The sequence below is a fragment of the Oncorhynchus clarkii genome, chromosome 6 (assembly GCF_045791955.1).
Source record: "Oncorhynchus clarkii lewisi isolate Uvic-CL-2024 chromosome 6, UVic_Ocla_1.0, whole genome shotgun sequence".
In the NCBI taxonomy this organism is placed as follows: Eukaryota; Metazoa; Chordata; class Actinopteri; order Salmoniformes; family Salmonidae; genus Oncorhynchus; species Oncorhynchus clarkii.
The window spans coordinates 27174999-27199410 of NC_092152.1; the positions used below are offsets into that span (position 1 = coordinate 27174999).

General features: G+C 43.2%; 2 protein-coding genes and 1 pseudogene across 2 annotated transcripts in view; all 3 read left to right on the top strand.

Annotated features, from left to right (window-relative positions):
- On the top strand, positions 1–4776 carry LOC139410884 (BTB/POZ domain-containing protein KCTD9). Its single transcript, XM_071156508.1, has 12 exons — positions 1–362; positions 959–1080; positions 1183–1226; positions 1319–1415; positions 1547–1605; positions 1704–1832; positions 1986–2053; positions 2161–2256; positions 2357–2506; positions 2617–2722; positions 2824–2957; positions 3191–4776. Exons 1-12 carry the CDS (start codon positions 315–317, stop codon positions 3305–3307), a joined length of 1170 nt encoding a protein of 389 aa, XP_071012609.1. The 5' UTR covers positions 1–314; the 3' UTR covers positions 3308–4776.
- A 3030-nt stretch (positions 4777–7806) lies between these two features.
- Positions 7807–8875, top strand: LOC139412344 (ankyrin repeat domain-containing protein 39-like; annotated as a pseudogene).
- A 4216-nt stretch (positions 8876–13091) lies between these two features.
- Positions 13092–24412, top strand: part of LOC139410885 (fibroblast growth factor receptor 1-A-like) — a 72840-nt gene continuing 61519 nt past the window's right edge. The window contains exon 1 of the mRNA XM_071156512.1: positions 13092–13153. The gene's annotated coding sequence lies outside the window, so the exon portion shown is untranslated. The remainder of the gene's footprint in view (positions 13154–24412) is intronic.

The window sequence follows — 24412 nt, forward strand, 5'->3', positions numbered from 1 at the left end:
ACGACTGAGCGGGTGTGGATCGGGCTATACAAGAACCGTTTGACATAAATACTTAACCATATTCAAGAATGATGGCACGCACTGGCTTGTTAAAACGAGTACACCCAATGTTGGCCCTTGATTGGCTCACCTACTTTCTGTTTCAAAATTTGATTGGTTTGATTGTGAACCCCTAAGAAATATGTCCATTCCATTGGTAGGCTGGAGTTTTCTTCTTGCGTTTCGTCCCACTGTCAAATCTGCTAGCGAGCTGCTCTGGAACGTCTTGCTGGGGCTCATTGTTCTGGGATTGGTATTTAAACGTGTTACAAAGAATGAGAAGAGTTACTCTTTTTGTGAACGGGACGTCCAAAAATGGCAAGGTGCGTACAGTTAGCTTAGCTATTGGGCTAACGATAGCTAACTGTACGGTAAGACTGTCTATGTAATGTAACGTTAATGCGGCCCTAAACTTCGATGCCACTAAGCGAGTTTGTAACAGCCAAATGTCCCAACAAACTCGCTTAGTTGCATCGAAGCTACGCGGCCCATATAATTTGTGTAGCTAGTTAATCTGAGGTTGTTTGGCATTGGGAACACGAACAAACGTAGCTATCGACTAACTAATTTCCTAGCTAGCTATATGGCTACATTACAGGTAGACTCAGCAATATGACATCATTCAAAATGGGGCCATTTCCTCCTTACAGAAGTCAAGTGTTTTCAAACAACATTTAAACCTGCCACCCACCATTGCCTCGTCACAATGTTGGTATGTTTTAAGGGAGGGGCACATTTGGAAGAACTGGTGCCAGTCTTGTAAGTTTTTAACTTTGTTGTTGACATCTGTATATAAGCAGTCGTCCAGCTGTGTATCGTCATGTTATATTGCTGAGTCTACCTTTTAGTTTGCTAGCAATATAGAATGGGTTTGCCCAAATAAGTATGTTTTGTGACGATAACTGTTTTCCTTCATTAGGTTGTAGCTGTGTATGGGACCTTGGCCGACCTGTTATCTGTAGCAAGCAATAAATTGGGAATCAAAGCCTGTAATTTATACAATGGAAAAGGTGGTCTTATAGATGACATAGCGCTCATCAGGTAGTGTACATTTCCTTCAACACTTTGTAGCTTTATGTCTTTGGAATGTCCTTACTCCAGCCAATATTACATATTAATTTCTCTATTATTCCTTTATTATAGGGATGATGATGTTTTGTATGTCTCAGAGGGAGACCCCTTTGTTGGTGGGTTTGTCCTCTAATTCTTTCCTAGTCTTTTCAAACCATTTGGTTCTGAAGAATGTGGTGAGTTATCCCTCTGAATAATGTTATCTTAGACCCACAGAATGATGTCAGGACTACAGACGGCCTGCCTAGGGCACACACAGATTGGCTGACCCTTAATATTGGGGGGCGTCTCTTCACCACCACACGGTAAGCAATGGAGGAGTTGTTTCAATGGTCTATGAATATCAAAAGTCACATAGGAATATCTCTGTTAATATTATTGCCATCTACTTTCTTTGGTCACTTTTTTTCCTCACAAACTATGGTTCTTTTTACAGCAGTACCTTGGTCAGCAAGGAGCCAGAGAGCATGCTTGCCCACATGTTCCGGGAGAAGGGTAAACAATGAAGTTTGTCACCTCTAACACTGTTGACCTTATACACGAGACCTTTTCTGTTGTGATTTACCCATAATTATCGTCTCTTTGCTCTGCAGATGTATGGGGTAACAAGCAGGATGAACGAGGAGCTTACCTGATTGACCGCAGCCCAGAATACTTTGAGCCTATTCTTAATTACCTGCGACATGGCCAGCTCATTATCAATGAAGGTATCAATTTACTTGGTAAGTATGGCATTTACAGGTGACACTTTCATTATCTTTATTCTACGATAAAGCTCACAGATGAATGATATCACTCCAGTTGTGCATGTTGACAACAGCATGAAATCTTGACAACATATTTGCTCTGATTAGTAAATCTAATCTGTTTTTCAGGGGTTTTGGAAGAGGCTCGATTCTTTGGAATTGAGCAGCTGGCTGATCAGTTGGAAGTAGCAATAAAGGTGACGAACTCATGGCTTTATGGATGACAAGCAAGCTCCATATTTCAAATGATTCATTTAATTTTGTCACAGCATATTGATCCATGTCACCACATGCTTTTCTCCAGAATAACCAGCCACCTGAGGACCACTCTCCCATCTCTCGCAAGGAGTTTGTTCGGTTTCTGCTGGCTACACCCACCAAATCAGAGCTCCGCTGTCAGGTAAAACCACATTTTCCACAAGGACAACGCACTGCTGAACATTCGATGCAGTGTACCTAAAATGTGACCATGACAAATAATACCTGTCTCCATCCAAAAGGGACTTAATTTCAGTGGTGCTGATCTCTCTCGCCTCGACTTGCGCTACATCAACTTCAAGATGGCCAACCTGAGTCGCTGCAACCTGACACATGCCAACCTATGCTGTTCAAACCTGGAGCGGGCTGACCTCTCTGGGGCCAACCTCGATGTAAACCCATTAGCTCCTTCATTAGCTTGTGAAACCTACCTGTTACAGCGTGTCAACATTTGAAAAATTAACAGTATTTTGAGGGGACTAATTTTGTTTCTCTGTTTTAGGGTGCTAACTTGCAGGGTGTAAAAATGCTCTGTTCAAATGCTGAGGGGGCGTCTCTCAAAGGATGTAATTTTGAAGACCCATCTGGTTTAAAGGCCAACTTGGAGGGTGAACTTTAATTTATTTGTATTATAAGAAGAATGAGAAATATGGAACTGGTAACACTTGTATAACCTCTTGTGTTGAACGTCTAATGTATGTCTTATTAGGTGCCAATCTAAAAGGTGTTGACATGGAGGGAAGTCAGATGACTGGAATTAATCTGCGTGTGGCCACTCTAAAAAATGCTAAACTGAAGAATTGTAACCTACGGGGTGCCACTTTGGCAGGAACTGATCTTGAGGTAAGCAGAAGGTATTTAAGTGGGTTAAACTTGAGACTAAATGATCAAGTAAATCTGAAACAAATGGAATCAGACAGCTCTTATAATAATTGTTAGTTTTTTCAGATACCATAAAGTAGCATCCATTTTAAGAACAGTATTACAGTTTTATTACTGTGACATCTAAGGTTATTGCAAAGAGTACTGACTGGGTAGTACCAAGAATACTGACAGTTTTGTTTTACTCATCACAGAATTGTGATCTGTCTGGCTGTGACCTACAAGAGGCCAACTTGAGAGGGTCCAATGTGAAGGGGGCTATTTTTGAAGAGATGCTGACTGCATTGCACATGTCTCAGAGTGTCAGATGACTCCCCTGCACATCCCACCTGCATTCAGGCTGGTTAATCTCATGCCTGGCAACGATGTTATTATGCCAGCAAATCCCACCCACCCCTACTATCAAGCTTCCTGGACCCTTATGCAATACATGCATTTTATGCACATCCTTGGCATCCCACATCCCTTCCACCTGATATACTAGCTTTAAATCTCTTGCACTAGAGCACATCCAGGGTTATCCGTTTCTGTTATTTAGTAGAATATTTTAAATGTCTGACTGTCTTTCCTTATTTTATTTCCCAAAACATTGAATGTTCTTTATGTATGTTTACTATTATATCTGGATTCAATCCTAACTTATTTTTATTATTTCTAGATGCATTTTCTTGATTATTTAATGTCTGTAAATCAAAGATTATCAAACTATATAATTGCATGAAAGTGAAAAAGGGCCTCAATCAAGATTGTGGTAAAGCATAAATGGGAGATGACATTGTGACTGTACATTCTTATCAATGTACTTAAAGTGCCAGATATGCTTTATGATTAGGATGTTTATTTTCTAAGTCAAAGCCATACCGTAGCATGGTGAAAATGGCAAATAATTTGCTGTTATTGCACCACACAATTATGCTGTGGAATTCATTTTTCATATAAGACTGTGGGTGTTGATCTGTATTCAACTGAATTTCAAGTATGCAATGTACTCTTTTTCCTTGCTGCCTGTTGTTTTTGGTGTTCTCTCTGAATCTACCTCCTTATTTTCTACCCCTGTCTGATATCTAGTCTAGTTGCATGCATTTCACTGTACTTTTTGGCTCTTGTTGTATGAACTTCATATCCAAATGATAAGTTATCAAAGTGAATGTGTTTTAATTGTGTTACTGTCATGTTCAAGCTTGTGTAGCACTTAGTTGTATAACACTCCCCTCAAGGAGACAACAACCAATGAACAGGGCATCTCATTCAGTCATGTCTTGAAATTTTGCTTTGCACAAATGTCTAAATGGTATGTTTTGGTCAATAACTTCGGTTTTATTCACTCATAGGACACCAAGTTAAATGTGATTGTAACAATGTATTTCAAATATAGGGCTTCCAAAACGTTATTAGGATAGCAAAATGTTATCACTGCTGGACTGTGATTTTTACAATCTCACATCAGTTCCTTTAGAGCAATGTCTGCATGTTTAAAGATGGCATTTTCTCTGGCTGAGGCTGAAAGATTGAGACGCAATATTCCCTCTATACTCTTTCACTGTCAATAGGTACTCATCTGTCATAATGAAGGCAATCATAAAGAATATTGCACCTTGAGTGTGGTGATCCTCATTATCAGAACCTTGAAAGAACAATGGTTATTTATTTTGCTATAACATTGTATTCAAGAAATATTGGATGAAAGTTCTTTAAATAGGTGTTTCACTTTCCCTGTCTATAATTATTGCACTCAACCACAAAAATGTAATTCAATAAATGACTGCAATTTTTTTTTTTTTACTATGTGTAATTAATTATTTGTGCAAATGAAATAATGGTATCTTTTCACTAACTTTCCAAAATAAGTCTATGCCCTGTGCCTAATTAAATTGTTGCTGCTGTAAAAGTGCACAATCATGCCCAAAGTATTTTAGGCTTTTAAAATGCCCTTTGGGTTCCTGAAGTGGAGATACTTCGTGCTGCTCTGCAATATATTTTTGAGTGGATCCTTTATTCTTTAATTCCACTTTTTTTTGTGACCTCTGACATGATGGGACTAAGGAGCCAATAAAACCTCAGACACATTAACTGCTCAGATAGAGTAAGGCTGACTATTTTTCGAATAGAAGACAAACATGTCCTGTTGTTGCTGCTGCTCTTGGTGGTGGAACTACTGTCACAGGGTTGCTGTCAGCATTGGTCCTATGACATGAGCCCAGGGGGGAAGAGACAGTCTGGCAGCCTGTCTGAAACCATGGGAAATGTAAGTATTTTACCTATTCACTAAAGGTTGTGATGGTGCTTATCCAATGATGGGAGGGATGTTCCTATAGTTGCATAGTAAATTCTAGCTAAATGATAATTCTACAGATGGCTGAAGATGGAGTTTGTTTGGCTGTGATGTCTCACCTCATGCCAAAATGTACAGGCTAAGGGAATTTGTGAGTGACATTTACAATTTTGCAAATAGGGCAGTTTCCCTTCAAGAAGCTACCCCATAAGTTGAAAATAAATGGAAATTGACACATTTATACACTGTGATACATTGGCGGCTAAAGAAATAAGAGCAAAGAACTCAGAGATAGCCTATAGGCAAATGCAGCAGCCAATGGTGACCCATCATTCAAGGCAGATGGGGCAGAGCCCCACATATCAATTTGCAAACAATGTCAAAAAAAAAACAACATATCATTGAGTTAATAAGCCACATACAACTTGGGTCTCTTTTTTGCTTTCTTGAGTAAGGCAGCTCCAAAATTCAGGTGTTTTAGCCTAGCTCAGTGCTTTCTGTCGTGGTGTAGCAGCCAGTGGAAAATACGGAACGTAGGAGTTGGTAATGTTCTCTAGCTGCGCCATGATTGCCTCAATTTTCTGTCACTCATTGGGAAACTATGTCACCACAAAATCTACGGGTAGAGCTTGAAAATCCAAGCCCCTTGGGTGCTGCCATAGAGTTACACTAGAAGTGCCCATCCAACAAGGCTCAAAGTCATTGGCCACAGATCAAATGATGTCAAATCACGTTATACAGTGGGGCAAAAAAGTATCTAGTCAGCCACCAATTGTGCAAGTTCTCCCACTTAAAAAGATGAGAGAGGCCTGTAATTTTCAGCATAGGTACACTTCAACTATGACAGACAAAATGAGAAAAAAAAATCCAGAAAATCACATTGTAGGATCTTTTATGAATTGATTTGCAAATTATGGTGGAAAATAAGTATTTGGTCACCTACAAACAAGCAAGATTTCTGGCTCTCACAGACCTGTAATTTCTCCTGTAAGAGGATCCTTTGTCCTCCACTCGTTACCTGTATTAATGGCACCTATTTGAACTTGTTATCAGTATAAAATACACCTGTCCACAACCTCAAACAGTCACACTCCAAACTCCACTATGGCCAAGACCAAAGAGCTGTCAAAGGACACCAGAAACAAAATTGTAGACCTGCACCAGGCTGGGAAGACTGAATCTGCAATAGGTAAGCAGCTTGGTTTGAAGAAATCAACTGTGGGAGCAATTATTAGGAAATGGAAGACATACAAGACCACTGATAATCTCCCTCGATCTGGGGCTCCACGCAAGATCTCACCCCGTGGGGTCAAAATGATCACAAGAACGGTGAGCAAAAATCCCAGAACCACACGGGGGGACCTAGTGAATGACCTGCAGAGAGCTGGGACCAAAGTAACAAAGCCTACCATCAGTAACACACTACGCCGCCAGGGACTCAAATCCTGCAGTGCCAGACGTGTCCCCCTGCTTAAGCCAGTACATGTCCAGGCCCGTCTGAAGTTTGCTAGAGAGCATTTGGATGATCCAGAAGAAGATTGGGAGAATGTCATTTGGTCAGATGAAACCAAAATATAACTTTTTGGTAAAAACTCAACTTGTCGTGTTTGGAAGACAAAGAATGCTGAGTTGCATCCAAAGAACACCATACCTACTGTGAAGCATGGGGGTGGAAACATCATGCTTTGGGGCTGTTTTTCTGCAAAGGGACCAGGACGACTGGTCCGTGTAAAGGAAAGAATGAATGGGGCCATGTATCGTGAGATTTTGAGTGAAAACCTCCTTCCATCAGCAAGGGCATTGAAGATGAAACGTGGCTGGGTCTTTCAGCATGACAATGATCCCAAACACACCGCCCGGGCAAAGAAGGAGTGGCTTTGTAAGAAGCATTTCAAGGTCCTGGAGTGGCCTAGCCAGTCTCCAGATCTCAACCCCATAGAAAATCTTTGGAGGGAGTTGAAAGTCCGTGTTGCCCAGAAACAGCCCCAAAACATCACTGCTCTAGAGGAGATCTGCGTGGAGGAATGGGCCAAAATACCAGCAACAGTGTGATTTTCTGGATTTTTTTTCTCATTTTGTCTGTCTTAGTTGGAGTGTACCTATGATGAAAATTACAGGCCTCTCTCATATTTTTAAGTCGGATAACTTGCACAATTGGTGGCTGACTAAATACTTTTTTGCCGCACTGTATATACAGTAGCTTTGATTGGATTGATCATGTTAACATTATAATTTCATCATGAATCAAGTCGACAATACACTGGCAAATCCTTTTCAATTTTTGTCATATGAAGAGAAATAATGAAGAGAAATTATAGATAAAACTTATCAGTGCTCATTGGCCATTGGACATAAATATTACAATACAAGTTGGAAATCGCAAATTCAACAAAGAGTGGTTTGGAAAGAAACAGTGGCTAACTGCAAGTATTGCAAAGCAATCACCAGCATGCTATTTAGTGGAGCGGGTGTGTTGTCCAAGTCTGGGTTTAAGGGTCTCTTTTCCAAGCTTAAAAGGATAAACATTCAACATTGGCCATGCTGTCAAACCAGCATGACTTCTGCTGCGCTCAAAACAACTCGAAAGTCGTAACTGGGAAATCTCAGACTTCAGGTAGTTCAAGACAACTGTGAACTTTGCTCCAACTGAGAAAATATGTTTTGAACGGTCATCCTACTTGGAATTGCAAGTCGGGAACCTGGGCCTCTTACTAGAGCTGTAGTGACTGAAATGTGAGTGATTTTACAGGTAACTGGTCTGCTGCAATGGATGGAGACTTAGAGCAGGTCAAATCACTTCTCCAGAAGGGTACAGAACCTAACCTAAGAGATTCAGCTAATTACACTGCTCTGGTGAGGATGTGGCTTCCTAGGCTCATGATCAATGATCATGATCATTGTAACCTATGATATTTTTATAACACAGGAATGAGTTGAACTGATCCTCCTAACTATCAGTGGTATGGTATTGTATTATGATTTTATTTCAGCACTATGCCAGTCGCAGTTGGCATGAGTCTGTATGTAAGTTCCTTCTGTGGGGTGGGGCATGTACCAACCCTCAGACACCGGGTGGGGCCACTCCTCTTCACCGATCGGCCTACTGTGGACATCCAGCTGTTGCGTCACCATGGGGCAGATCCCCAGCTATGTGATTATGATGGATCCTCTCCATTACATAAGGTTCAGTACTAGTAAAAAAAAAAAGAAATTAATACATTTTAGTCCTTTAGCAACTTACAGTAGTGAGTGCATGCATTTCTGTACTGGTCACCCATGGGAATCAAACCCTCAACCCTGGTGTTGCAAGCACTGTGCTCTACCAACTGAGCCACACAGGACCACGATCATGCAACACAAAAACTGCAATTAAAAAACAATAAGTGCAACATTTGTTGTAAGGCAATATTGTGATTATATTACACACAATGGTGTGTATTTTGTGTGTTGACAAATGGAGCAGGCTGCAGAGTAGGGCCATGAAGAGGTATGCAGACTGCTTTTCCAGTGCTGTCCCTCTCTCTGGAGCCATGCAAACAAGTCCTAGGTACCTTACCAGCTAGCACCCTATGGACTTCTGAAGGAGCTCCTGGAACACCCACAATAACACTGGGACTTCGAGCTCAACACATTAGCCATCTGGTTTACTAGCAGCTTATCAGTGAGACATTCACTTTTGTGCAGCTGTTCTGTATTTGTTTTCTTTAGGTCCCCACCTAAACTGCCTGGCATGAGATTGATTTTATCATGTGTAGTTTTTTGTCAACCAGCAGGGGAAGCAAGTCTACCAGCAAATGGTTTACTTTGTGAACTAGCTATTTTTGAATGTTCACAGAGTGCTATGGCATCAGTGTTGGAAAAAGTACTCAATTGCCATACTTGAGTAAAAGTATAGATACCTTAATAGAAAATGACTCAAATAAAAGTGAAAGTCACCCAGTAAAATACTGCTTGAGTAAAAATCCACAAGTATTTGGTTTTAAATATACTTAAGTATCAAAAGTAAATGGAATTGCTAAAATGTACTTAAGTATCAAAAGTAAAAGTATAAATAATTTCAAATTCCTTATGTTGAGCAAACCAGATGGCACAATTTTCAATTTTTTTTTATTGACGGATAGCCAGGGGCGCACTCCAACACATAATTTATAAACAAAGCATTTGTGTTTAGCGAGTACGCCAAATCAGAGGCAGTGGGATGTTCTCTGACCAGGGATGTTCTCTTGATAAGTGTGTGAATTGGACCATTTTCCTGTCAAAATGTAACAAGTACTTTTGAGTGCCAGGAAAAATGTATGGAGTAAAAAGTACATTATTTTCTTTAGGGATGTAGTAAAGTAAAAGTTGCCAAAAATATGAATAGTAAAGTAAAATAATGATACCCCAAACATGTACTTAAGTAGTAATTTAAAGTACTTTTACTTAAGTACTTTACATCACTACATGGCATGCTGATCCTGACAACCTGGCCCTGAATTTACGAGGTCTGGATGGCTCTTGGATAACTGCAGTAGCAGACGCCTGTTTGTCTGTATTAGCTGCTTTGAGCCATAGAGCAATTTCACGTCTGTGAAAAAAATGTACTGGAAAACTGATGATGGGGTCAAGAATAAATCTGGTAGTAGTTTGCTTCTTGTTCTTCTGTTTTTCATAGAACTTTGTGAAACTGAAAAGAGGCTTTCCATATGGTGTGAGCACATTTACCATGGTGTGAGACTGAAAGGGGAATGCCTAGTCAGTTGTACAAGAGAGGTGCGGGGGGCTGCCTTATTCAACATCCACATCTTCGGCGCTCGGGGAACAATGGGTTAACTTCCTTGCTCAGGGGCAGAACAACAGATTTTTACCTTGTCAGCTCGGGGATTCGATCCAGCAACCTTTGTGTATGATCGTGTTGTGAGGAAGAACTAATTCTTCAGCTGCATTAAAAAAGACAGCCTAGGATTTTCCATGGACAAAGGAAGTAGTGTCAGCCTCAACAAAAAGAGGATTAATCAAGAAAATGATTTGGCTTTAGTTTGACAACAAATAAATTATTTATTTAATGAGAAACATTTTAAAGAAAAATGTCTGTTCAATTTTGCTGTATAAAACTTGGATAATGTGTAAATTAATGGATTTATTATCTTGACAATAGATCTTTTATTGGATCAAGTCTATAGCTTTTTTGGTTACGCACACCAGAGGAAAAATACCATCTTATATGTTCTGGACAGTAGCTACTTGGCCAACACCCTTTCCTATGAATAATTAGCCGAATAAATGGTTTAGAGTATCAGCTGTGAAGTGTGGGAGGCTAAACATTATGCCTCTGCTCTGTCTGCTGTCTGTTCAGGCTGATTAGATCTCAGCTCATGACTTTCCTTATGTGAACCTCACTTTCTCTCTCACTCTGGAACACTACCTTCACCATCCCCAATCTCTAGTCTCACCATTCATGCCCTTCCTCTCTGCTTCATGTATAGTCTACTTTGGCTCTTATTCCTGCCTCCCTTTTCTTTCCTTTTATCCTGACCCTACCTATTGGTCTTCTGTCATTCTCTGCCCTGCTCCGCTTTTCTCTCCCAACAGGCTCAGTGTAAATATGGATACATGAAAGAAACCACACACTGGAGTCTGAGGAACTTTCATTGGGCCCGGCTGGTGGGCGGTGTTTCCATTGCGGCCCTCAAACTACATCCAGTGGCGTGACTGGAGGGGTGCCAGGCCACATCTGGAGCTCATTGCAGCTGATGCCACACTCCACTAGGGGGGAGAGGTGAGGGTGGGGGGGGTGAATGTCATCCTGGTTAACCAGGCCAAATGAGCCGTTAACCCTCAGTGACAAGAATGTCCTTTCACGTTGTGTTGTGTTTGTGTGACTTACAACAACATATATGCGAGAACACCTAATGTTCTTGTGGTCCTTTGGCCATTGGACGATATGGGCAGATATTCAGGGCAAAAGGCAATGTTCCAATTGCAATGTTTTATGGGTGCCATGGAAAATAAATAATAATTTGTCTGAAGTGAGCTGATACATTACAGATGGCACACAGATTATCATAGCTAATCATGGCGGCCTATATATGATTGTTTCTTTGCCAGATTTTGTGAGACTTAAATAATCAATCTAAAAAGTTTATGCTGTCTCAGGTTTGCCAGTGAGTGAGCTAATGAAAACCCTATGTGGCATTGGGGGAACAGGAGGAATGTTAAAAGTCTTTCTCATTCCTTTTGGATATGCTTTAATGTGTCAGCTTGAATGGGAGAATAGCTCGCTCTTTGATGTGGGAAACAAGTTCATGGAAACTGGCTTGTAATGGGTACAAATCTACTCTTGAACTGAGAATAATCAACATATTGCTGAACAATAATACAACTTTGCTACCTATGTCATATGACCTTAAAAAACAGAGATCAAAAGGTAATGTTTGCACTACATTTGAATTTACATTAGATTATATGTATTTTTGTCATGATTTCAAAGCCTTTTACAGATAGGGTCAACTCATCTCATTCACAATATTACTATTTTCACAATTCCCACATTTGGATTATTTGTGTATACATCTGTTTGCCTGAAAGTGTAAACAATATGGATGATTCACTGAAAAGAGCATGTGTAATTTCCCGCAAAGAATGTCTCTCTCGCTTTGCAACTATCTTCTCCTTATCTGAAAACTAAAGGAGGACTCCACAAGACCAGGAATTTGGATACTCTATTTAGTGAGATTTATTTGGAAGCAATGAAACTTCGCTTGGGCCTAGAACTCACTTCCTCAAGGAAACTAAGTTAAACCAGAACTGGATGTTACTCCGGCTGGCAGGTGGCGATATTGAGTCGTTTCATCTTACCGTCCAAACACATTGTATGCAGCCGGCAATACAGTCGTATCCCCTGTGGACCAATTCGCAAATGCTTCGATTTCCTCAACTTTATTTAATGGCGAGAGTGCAAAAACAATTTGTGTTCCATAAAGAAAGTATGGATAATTTCAATTTCACCTTCTTGCCATTAAAACAAAGCATTTGCAGCCTGAATGGAGAATGTTTTAGGTGAGAACTGGTCCACGGGGGATATGACTAAGATGAAATGACTCAATATCGCCATCTGCCAGCCTTTGGGCTTACATGCTCCACAAAAACACACAATCAAGCCTTTCTGCTCCTCTGGCCCTCTTTAAAATGGAGGACTGCACTAACTCAAGTTATCCAAAACTAGCGTTTTCAGACCACCTTCTATTTCTGAGTGGAATAACATCCAGTTACAAGGTATACGAGTGTATTGCAGGCTGCATATAAAGTGTTTGGACGATAAGATGAAACGACTCAATATTGCCATCTGCCAGCCTTTGGGCTACAGTGCATGTATGCTCCCTCCTGCCTTCTGTCAACTTTGGCAAACAGAGAAGGACATAAATGGAACTGAAGGATTTACACTGGCTCTATTCAATCAAAACTGGGTCAAAATTAATGTTATTGCACTGCAAGAATGTATGTTTTGATTAATTAACTGAACTACATTTACCATGTTAAATAAAATGTTTCTCACGGAAATAGACAGGGCCTCTAGTTTTGCTGGATTTTATAGTCTGTGACAGCATATACTGTAGCTAATTGAATGAGAAGATCATATGCATTTCATTGATGTGGTAAAGTCATTTGACCAATATACAGTAATATTAAATGGATTTATGAGTCTCACAAATGCATTTGATGTTTCCTTTTGGGAAACTGTATCTGAGAGGTCCTTTTGTGTTTTTTAACTACACTGGCCTGGTCACTGTCATCTTGGCTGCGGGAAAAGCTCTCCATCCACCTGTTCTCTACACAGGAACCATTCCCTGGTTTCCCAGCTGCAGGACCAGAGAAGGGCCTGGCTGTGTGAGCCTTAAGTAATCAGGTAAATGACTGGCAGATGATCACACATCTAAAAGAGTGTGGACTCCCAGATGCTGGCATAAAAGACTGCCCCATATTATCTAATGTACCTTGTACGGCTGATGAGGTTTGAGACGAGGTAGGAGGATCATAATTAAATCTCAAAGATCCAATTTAATCTAATTAAACTCCTCTCCCGCTTCTAAGCAGCATGTTGTCTGATGATTGAAATGATGTTGGAGATCTTACTCCCACTGTCCAGGTTAGATGATGATGGAAGGCTGCATAGACTCGGCTCCAGGGGCTGCTGCCCCTCTCAATCATCAGTATCATTATATCTGGGGTGTTAAAACAGAGGTGTCACATGCACCTCAACATTTTTTTATTTTTATTGAACCTTTATTTAACTGGGCAAGTAAGTTAAGAACAAATTCTTATTTACAATGACGGCCTACACCGGCCAAACCCGGGCGACAATGGTGCGCCGCCCTATGGGACATCTGGCCTTAAACAAAGCTAAAGTACTTCACGTCCTCAGACTTTGCGATAAATACTTTAATTAGGAACACTTGACCATAGGACACTAGCATACTCCAAGTATACTGAACAAAAATATAAATGCAACATGTAAAGTGTCCCAGGTCCCATGTTTCATGCGTTAATAATTAATAATTTTCCATACGCACAGGAAGCTTATTACTCTCCAATTTTGTGCACAAATTTGTTTACATCCCTGTTCGTGAGCATTTCTCATTTGCCAAGATAATCCATCCAGCTGACAGTTGTGGTATATCAAGAAGCTGATTAAACAGCATGATCATTACACAGGTGCACCTTGTGCTGTGAACAATAAAAGGCCACTCTAAAATGTGCATTTTTGTCACACAACACAATGCCACAGATGTCTTAAGTTTGGAGGGAGCGTGCAGTTTTGAGGGATACTGACTGCAGGAATGTCAACCAGAGCTGTTGCCAGATAATTTAATCGCTATTTCTCTACCATAAGCCGCCACAAATGTTGTTTTAGAGAATTTGGCAGTACGTCCAACCAGACTCACAACCAAAGACCACGTGTAACTACACCAGCCCAGGACCTCCACATCTGGCTTCTTCACCTGGGGGATCGTCTTGAGACCAGCCACCTGGATAGCTGATCAAACTGAGGAGTATTTCTGTCTGTAATAAAGCCCTTTTGTGGGGGAAAAACTCATTCTGATTATCTGGGCCTGGCCTATGCCCTCCCAGGCCCACCCATTGCTGCACCCCTGCCTAGTCATGTGAAATCCATAGATTAGGGCCTAATAAAAAAAATTCAATTGACTGATTTCCTTATATGAACTGTAACGCAGTAAAACGGTTGAAATTGTTGCATGTTGCATTTATATTTTTGTTCAGTATATTACAGTAGGGAGTGTCTTCAGTATAGGAGCATTTTTAGCTAGCCCTATGTACAGTATTGAGAATAACCCACATTCCTGTCAGTCATCTAAAAGGTGGTTTTAAGTCAGACCAATGTAGGGTGGTGACATGTCAGTGAGATGTGTGGAATATGAAAATGTGAGTCTTATTAAGACATCGTGTTTCTGTGGAGCTTGTTCCTACATGCCTGGAATTAGACTGAGTGACATGCAATCATAGACTGCAGTGCACCTCCAGCATGCTTCCCTCTGATGTAACCAGATGTGCTCAGTTGCAAAAAAATATATATTTAGGGTTTTAAATGTTTGTATGTGCAGTTTGAGGTATCGTAAAGACAATGGAACAGAGCTTGCATATGCATTTCATAATGCAGCCTTGTCTCATAGACTAGACGTAACATAATAAACATAAATCCGGGACAATCAAATTGGTATATGTTAGGTTTGGTATGGTTACATGAGACCGGTTACTTAACTTAAGGAAAAAATTACCCTTAACACCTAACTTAGCTAACGTTAGCCACCTAGCTAACGTTAGCATTAGCCACAACATAGTGGAATTTGTAACATATCAAATGTTTTGGTAATTCGTAACAATTTGTAACATATCATACAAAATGGATGATGGACATCCACAAATTACTACATACCACACGAAACGTAACATATTATACTTAATGGAGGGAGACAGACCTAATTTGCGGCAGAGTGACATTGCAAGCAATTAGTTACCGTTCCATGCTTTCCATCAATTACATTTTGTTAAGAACTTTGCCATATCATAGTCTATATTACATAACCAAAGATGACATCATAGTTGTGTATTAAAAGATCAGCAATAAAGGTTTACAGCACACCATAGTGTGTATATATACATATATACACACACACACACACATATATATATATACATATATATATATAATGCTTCCCACAGTTGTGTCAAGTTGGCTGGATGTCCTTCGAGTGGTGGACCATTCTTGATACACATGATAAATTGTTGAGTGTGAAAAACTCACCCGCATTGCAGTTTTTGACAGACTCAAACAGGTGCGCCTGGCACCTAATATTATACCACATTCAAAGGCACTTAACTATTTTGTCTTGCCCATTCACCCTCTGAATGGCACACATACACAATTCATGTCTCAATTGTCTCAAGGCTCAAAAATATACTTTAACCTGTCTCCTCCCCTTCATGTACACTGATTGAAGGGATCACAGCTATCACCTGAATTCACCTGTTCAGTCTATGTCATGGAACGAGCAGGTATTCCTAATGTTCTGTACACTCAGTGTATATAATTTTCTTTGCTTGTGAAGGGTCATTTTCAAGAATGCTTAGTGTGTTTGATTTTCAGATGGAGGGAATAAGTATCGTCTTATTGATTATGGAGATGTAATCTCCTGAAAAGCTTGCCCAGACAAACAACCCCTAACCTCCACAATATCACTCAGAGGACAATTAGTGAATCTGCTGTATACAGATACATGAATCATATCTTCTTTTCCTGGTTCCCATCATGCAAGAGTGATTGGTAATCGATCAGCTTAACAAGCATCCCATGTAAACATTGATGGGCCAACAATACTGATAGAACTGTAAAAGCTCTGGGCCCTATTCAGTCACAAACAGGTACTGGAATACTGGGGAAAGCCTAAAACAACATCCTACTTGTACCTAAGCAGTATGTTTGGGTTTATGTACAGTACAATACAGAAGTACATGTACAATGCAAAAACAATATTGTTTTTTATCTTATCTTAAAAATCTTATTCACATGTTTTAAATTCATGTTGCCTTTTGTCTCTGAAAAAATCAAGACCTATCGGAGCTCTGTATGTGGACAAGATGCTGTATGTAAGTACTTGTTGAGTACTATCCCTCTCTTCCTCACACCAGACACTATATGAAGAGGTCCTTTTCCATCTGGCTTCACTGAAGCTCTACTTTCTCAGTCATTCAGATAGTTTATCATGCTGTTGAAAGAGCCCACAGAAAACCTTGTTCAAATTGGCCGACTCATTGATTCACTAAGAAAGTGGAAATCAGGAGGAGGGGTGTTGGGGTTGAGACAACTAAAAATGTATTGCATCAGTTTCAGTAAAGACAATTGAGCAGATCGGCTGTGTTTTCTGCTCCATCCAATGAGTTGTGTCACATAGCATTTAAGAAACACAAAGCAACAGCACAAGATGCACAAAGACACTAACAATAGACACTCTCTCCGCGTGAATAACAAGAGAATGCAGCACCATGCTACACGTGTAATTGAACAAGATGATTGCACTGATGAACTTAGACACACTCTGCCCAGCACACACTAGCACATTCATATTCCTGTCGCTCGGCCTGGGCCGCAGCAGGTTCCTCCAGGCCACTCAGGACAGGCCTGACACAAAAGGCTCTTCAATCTGCCTCAGACAACTGCCAGCATAAAGGCCCGGAAAGCCACAACAGCGTGATGTCAAAGACCAGGGTGGGGGTGGTGGTTGGAGTCGGGGGCTGCGTGAGGGATGGGGGCACTGCTGATGGATGAATGAGAGCTGGGCTTGGTTTGGGTGTAGTGGCAGGATTGACGGAGGCTTTTTTTTGTGTATGAAAAAGGATATTTGTACTTGGCCAGTGACAATGGAATGCAAACAGGGAAAGGGAGGACGATTTAAACAGCACTTTTGAATGTGGAGAAGCTGGTATGGAAATCCTCATGCAAACCAATCCGGGACAGATATTGTTGGTACTGAGCATTAATGATTCCTTCTCGGTTCTCATGCTGATGTGTGGTTTTACCTTCCTTTGGTTTTCTTTGGCAGAGGGCATTCCTGGGTTTAACAGTATCCGGAACATTTCCTTACTTTGAAAGGGAGGAAAGAGTGAAGAGAGATTAGTCCTGAACCAATATCTATGCTTGGACCATTGTGTGGCAGTAAACGTTCAATTGACTTTGAAACATAGACAGCAAAGCCTTGCAGTGCAGCTCATAAATGAGGTTGAGACTTACAGTGCCTTGCGAAAGTATTCAGCCCTCTTGAACTTTGCGACCTTTTGCCACATTTCAGGCTTCAAACATAAAGATATAAAACTGTATTTTTGTGTGAAGAATCAACAACAAGTGGGTCACAATCATGAAGTAGAACGACATTTATTGGATATTTCAAACTTTTTTAACAAATCAAAAACTGAAAAATTGGGCGTGCAAAATTATTCAGCCCCCTTAAGTTAATACTTTGTAGCGCCACCTTTTGCTGCGATTACAGCTGTAAGTCGCTTGGGGTATGTCTCTATCAGTTTTGCACATCGAGAGACTGACATTTTTTCCCATTCCTCCTTGCAAAACAGCTCGAGCTCAGTGAGGTTGGATGGAGAGCATTTGTGAACAGCAGTTTTCAGTTCTTTCCACAGATTCTCGATTGGATTCAGGTCTGGACTTTGACTTGGCCATTCTAACACCTGGATATGTTTATTTTTGAACCATTCCATTGTAGATTTTGCTTTATGTTTTGGATCATTATCTTGTTGGAAGACAAATCTCCGTCCCAGTCTCAGGTCTTTTGCAGACTCCATCAGGTTTTCTTCCAGAATGGTCCGGTATTTGGCTCCATCCATCTTCCCATCAATTTTAACCATCTTCCCTGTCCCTGCTGAAGAAAAGCAGGCCCAAACCATGATGCTGCCACCACCATGTTTGACAGTGGGGATGGTGTGTTCAGCTGTGTTGCTTTTACGTCAAACATAACGTTTTGCATTGTTGCCAAAAAGTTAAATTTTGGTTTCATCTGACCAGAGCACCTTCTTCCACATGTTTGGTGTGTCTCCCAGGTGGCTTGTGGCAAACTTTAAACAACACTTTTTATGGATATCTTTAAGAAATGGCTTTCTTCTTGCCACTCTTCCATAAAGGACAGATTTGTGCAATATACGACTGATTGTTGTCCTATGGACAGAGTCTCCCACCTCAGCTGTAGATCTCTGCAGTTCATCCAGAGTGATCATGGGCCTCTTGGCTGCATCTCTGATCAGTCTTCTCCTTGTATGAGCTGAAAGTTTAGAGGGACGGCCAGGTCTTGGTAGATTTGCAGTGGTCTGATACTCCTTCCATTTCAATATTATCACTTGCACAGTGCTCTTTGGGATGTTTAAAGCTTGGGAAATCTTTTTGTATCCAAATCCGGCTTTAAACTTCTTCACAACAATATCTCGGACCTGCGTGGTGTGTTCCTTGTTCTTCATGATGCTCTCTGCGCTTTTGACGGACCTCTAAGACTATCACAGTGCAGGTGCATTTATACGGAGACTTGATTACACACAGGTGGATTGTATTTATCATCATTAGTCATTTAGGTCAACATTGTGTCATGTACTGTCATGTTGTGTCTTGTCTCTGTCCTTTCCCTTCACCCTGTCTCCCTCTGCTGGTCGTTGTTAGGTTACCTTTTCTCCCCCTCTTTTCCCCCAGCTGTGCCTTGTCTCCTCCTAACCACCTCGTCACCCCTTTTCCCACCTGTTCCCTTTTTCCCTCTGATTAGGTCCCTATATCTCTCTCTGTTTCTGCTCCTGTCCTTGTCGGATTCTTGTTTGTTGTGTTTCATGCCTGAACCAGACTGTCGTCATGTTTGCTGTAACCTTGTCCTGTCCTGTCGGAATCTGCCGGTCTATCTGAGCCTACCTTTGTTTGGTTATTAAAGAAGCTCTGTTTAAGTTAGTTCGCTTTTGGGTCCTCATTCACTCACCGTAACAGAAGAATCCGACCAAGAATGGACCCAGCGACTTCGGATCCTCTCCACTCAGCCGTCGAGATCCAGGGAGCGATGCTAGGCAGACACGAGCAGGAATTGTCTGCTGCTCGACATGCCGTTGAGACCCTGGCCACCCAAGTCTCCAACCTCACAGAACAGGTTCACCATCTCCGCCTCGATCCACCGGCCACTTCCAGGGCTCTCGAATCTCCGGAGCCCAGAATCAATAACCCGCCGTGTTACTCTGGGGATGCCGCTCGTTCCTCACCCAGTGTGATATTGTGTTTTCTCTCCAGCCCAACACTTACTCCAGGAGCACTGCTCGTGTCGCCTACGTCATATCTCTCCTTATTGGACGGGCTCGTGAGTGGGGCGCGGCAGTCTGGGAGGCAAGGGCTGAGTGTACTAACCAGTATCAGGACTTTAAGGAGGAGATGATACGGGTTTTTGATCGATCTGTTTTTGGGGAGGAGGCTTCCAGGGCCCTGTCTTCCCTATGTCAAGGTAATCGATCCATAACAGACTACTCTATTGAGTTTCGCACTCTTGCTGCCTCCAGTGGCTGGAACGAGCCGGCTTTGCTCGCTCGTTTTCTGGAGGGTCTCCGCGCAGAGGTAAAGGATGAGATTCTCTCCCGGGAGGTTCCTTCCAGCGTGGATTCCTTGATTGAACTCGCTATTCGCATTGAGCGACGGGTTGATCTTCGTCACCGAGCTCGTGGAAAGGAGCTCGCGTTCTCCGTTGCCCCCCTCTCCGCATCACTACCATCTTCCTCTGCCGGCTCGGGTGCTGAGCCCATGCAGCTGGGAGGTATCCGCATCTCGACTAAGGAGAGGGAACGGAGAATCACCAACCGCCTCTGTCTCTATTGCGGTTCCGCTGGTCATTTTGTCATTTCATGTCCAGTAAAAGGCCAGAGCTCATCAGTAAGCGGAGGGCTACTGGTGAGCGCTACTACTCCTGTCTCTCCTTCAAGATCCTGCACTACCTTGTCGGTCCATCTACGCTGGACCGGTTCGTCAGCTTCCTGCAGTGCCTTAATAGACTCTGGGGCGGAGGGCTGTTTTATGGACGAGACCTGGGCTCGGGAACATGACATTCCTCTCAGACAGTTAAAGGAGCCCACGGCCTTGTTCGCCCTGGATGGTAGTCCTCTCCCCAGGATTCAGCGTGAGACGCTACCTTTAACCCTCACTGTTTCTGGTAATCATAGTGAAACCATTTCTTTTTTAATTTTTCGTTCACCTTTTACACCTGTTGTTTTGGGCCATCCCTGGCTAGTTTGTCATAATCCTTCCATTAATTGGTCTAGTAATTCTATCCTCTCCTGGAACGTCTCTTGTCATGTGAAATGTTTAATGTCTGCTATCCCTCCTGTTTCCTCTGTCTCTTCTTCACAGGAGGAGCCTGGTGATTTGACAGGGGTGCCGGAGGAATATCACGATCTGCGCACGGTGTTCAGTCGGTCCAGGGCCACCTCTCTTCCTCCACACCGGTCGTATGATTGTAGTATTGATCTCCTTCCGGGAACCACCCCCCCCCCGGGGTAGACTATACTCTCTGTCGGCTCCCGAACGTAAGGCTCTCGAAGATTATTTGTCTGTAGCTCTTGACGCGGGTACCATAGTCCCCTCCTCCTCTCCCGCCGGAGCGGGGTTTTTTTTTGTCAAGAAGAAGGACGGGTCTCTGCGCCCCTGCATAGATTATCGAGGGCTGAATGACATAACAGTGAAGAATCGTTATCCGCTTCCTCTTATGTCTTCAGCCTTCGAGATCCTGCAGGGAGCCAGGTTTTTCACTAAGTTGGACCTTCGTAACGCTTACCATCTCGTGCGCATCAGGGAGGGGGACGAGTGGAAGACGGCGTTTAACACTCCGTTAGGGCACTTTGAATACCGGGTTCTTCCTTTCGGCCTCGCTAACGCTCCAGCTGTCTTTCAGGCATTAGTCAATGATGTCCTGAGAGACATGCTGAACATCTTTGTTTTCGTTTACCTTGACGATATCCTGATTTTTTCACCGTCACTCCAGATTCATGTTCAGCACGTTCGACGTGTCCTCCAGCGCCTTTTAGAGAATTGTCTTTTTGTGAAGGCTGAGAAGTGCACTTTTCATGCCTCCTCCGTCACATTTCTCGGTTCTGTTATTTCCGCTGAAGGCATTAAGATGGATCCCGCTAAGGTCCAAGCTGTCATTGATTGGCCCGTCCCTAAGTCACGCGTCGAGCTGCAGCGCTTTCTCGGCTTCGCGAACTTCTATCGTCGTTTCATCCGTAATTTCGGTCAGGTGGCAGCTCCTCTCACAGCCCTTACTTCTGTCAAGACGTGCTTTAAGTGGTCCGTTTCCGCCCAGGGAGCTTTTGATCTCCTCAAGAATCGTTTTACATCCGCTCCTATCCTTGTTACACCTGACGTCTCTAGACAGTTCGTTGTCGAGGTTGACGCGTCAGAGGTGGGCGTGGGAGCCATTCTTTCTCAGCGCTCCCTCTCTGACGACAAGGTCCACCCATGCGCGTATTTTTCTCATCGCCTGTCGCCGTCGGAACGTAACTATGATGTGGGTAACCGCGAACTGCTCGCCATCCGGTTAGCCCTAGGCGAATGGCGACAGTGGTTGGAGGGGGCGACCGTTCCTTTTGTCGTTTGGACTGACCATAGGAACCTTGAGTACATCCGTTCTGCCAAACGACTTAATGCGCGTCAGGCGCGTTGGGCGCTGTTTTTCGCTCGTTTCGAGTTCGTGATTTCTTATCGTCCGGGCTCTAAGAACACCAAGCCTGATGCTTTGTCTCGTCTCTTCAGTTCTTCAGTAGCCTCCACTGACCCTGAGGGGATTCTCCCTGAGGGGCGTGTTGTCGGGTTGACTGTCTGGGGAATTGAGAGGCAGGTAAAGCAAGCGCTCACTCACACTCCGTCGCCGCGCGCTTGTCCTAGGAACCTTCTTTTCGTTCCCGTTCCTACTCGTCTGGCCGTTCTTCAGTGGGCTCACTCTGCCAAGTTAGCCGGCCACCCTGGCGTTCGGGGTACGCTTGCTTCCATTCGCCAGCGTTTTTGGTGGCCCACCCGGGAGCATGACACGCGTCGTTTCGTGGCTGCTTGTTCGGTCTGCGCGCAGACTAAGTCCGGTAACTCTCCTCCTGCCGGCCGTCTCAGGCCGCTTCCTATTCCCTCTCGACCGTGGTCTCACATCGCCTTAGATTTTGTCACCGGACTGCCTTCGTCAGCGGGGAAGACTGTTATTCTTACGGTTGTCGATAGGTTCTCTAAGGCGGCTCATTTCATTCCCCTTGCTAAGCTTCCTTCTGCTAAAGAGACGGCACAAATCATCATCGAGAATGTTTTCAGAATTCATGGCCTTCCGTCAGACGTCGTTTCGGACAGAGGTCCGCAATTCACGTCTCAATTTTGGAGGGAGTTTTGCCGTTTGATTGGGGCTTCCGTCAGTCTCTCTTCCGGCTTTCACCCCCAGTCTAACGGTCAAGCAGAACGGGCCAATCAGACTATTGGTCGCATCTTACGCAGTCTTTCTTTTCGCAACCCTGCGTCTTGGTCAGAACAGCTCCCCTGGGCAGAATACGCCCACAACTCGCTTCCTTCGTCTGCGACCGGGCTATCTCCTTTTCAGAGTAGCCTCGGGTACCAGCCTCCGCTGTTCTCATCTCAGTTCGCCGAGTCCAGCGTCCCCTCCGCTCAGGCTTTTGTCCAACGTTGCGAGCGCACCTGGAAGAGGGTCAGGTCTGCACTTTGCCGTTATAGGACGCAGACTGTGAGGGCTGCTAATAAGCGTAGAACTAAGAGTCCTAGATATTGTCGCGGTCAGAGAGTTTGGCTCTCCACTCAGAACCTTCCCCTTAAGACGGCTTCTCGCAAGTTGACCCCGCGGTTCATTGGTCCGTTCCGTATTTCTCGGGTCATTAATCCTGTCGCAGTTCGACTTCTTCTTCCGCGATACCTTCGTCGCGTCCACCCGGTCTTCCATGTCTCCTGCATCAAGCCCGTCCTTCGCGCCCCCGCTCGTCTTCCCCCCCCCCCCCCCCCATCCTTGTCGAGGGCGCACCCATCTACAGGGTCCGTAGAATTTTGGACATGCGTCCTCGGGGCCGTGGTCACCAGTACCTCGTAGATTGGGAGGGGTACGGTCCTGAGGAGAGGAGTTGGGTTCCCTCTCGGGACGTGCTGGACCGTGCGCTGATCGAGGATTTCCTCCGTTGCCGCCAGGTTTCCTCCTCGAGTGCGCCAGGAGGCGCTCGGTGAGTGGGGGGGTACTGTCATGTACTGTCATGTTGTGTCTTGTCTCTGTCCTTTCCCTTCACCCTGTCTCCCTCTGCTGGTCGTTGTTAGGTTACCTTTTCTCCCCCTCTTTTCCCCCAGCTGTGCCTTGTCTCCTCCTAACCACCTCGTCACCCCTTTTCCCACCTGTTCCCTTTTTCCCTCTGATTAGGTCCCTATATCTCTCTCTGTTTCTGCTCCTGTCCTTGTCGGATTCTTGTTTGTTGTGTTTCATGCCTGAACCAGACTGTCGTCATGTTTGCTGTAACCTTGTCCTGTCCTGTCGGAATCTGCCGGTCTATCTGAGCCTACCTTTGTTTGGTTATTAAAGAAGCTCTGTTTAAGTTAGTTCGCTTTTGGGTCCTCATTCACTCACCGTAACACATTGGATCATTCAGAGATCCTCACTGAACTTCTGGAGAGAGTTTGCTGCACTGAAAGTAAAGGGGCTGAATAATTTTGCATGGACAATTTTTCAGTTTTTGATTTGTTAAAAAAGTTTGAAATATCCAATAAATGTCGTTCCACTTCATGATTGTGTCCCACTTGTTGTTGATTCTTCACAAAAAAATACAGTTTTATATCTTTATGTTTGAAGCCTGAAATGTGGCAAAAGGTTGCAAAGTTCAAGGGGGCCGAATACTTTCGCAAGGCACTGTATGTGTTTCTTGGGCTACCATGATATGTGTACATCAGAGAGAGTAGTTAATGATTAGTTGAAGGTGCATGCTTTTTATAAACCTCAGATAACGCAGGGCCTTAAGTTTTATTGCTCCTTTATGGCAGTCAGGGAGTTTTGTTCTTTGTTCATAATCCCTTTGCTGTAGTTAGCCAACACACATTGGGAGGCCTGGAGTC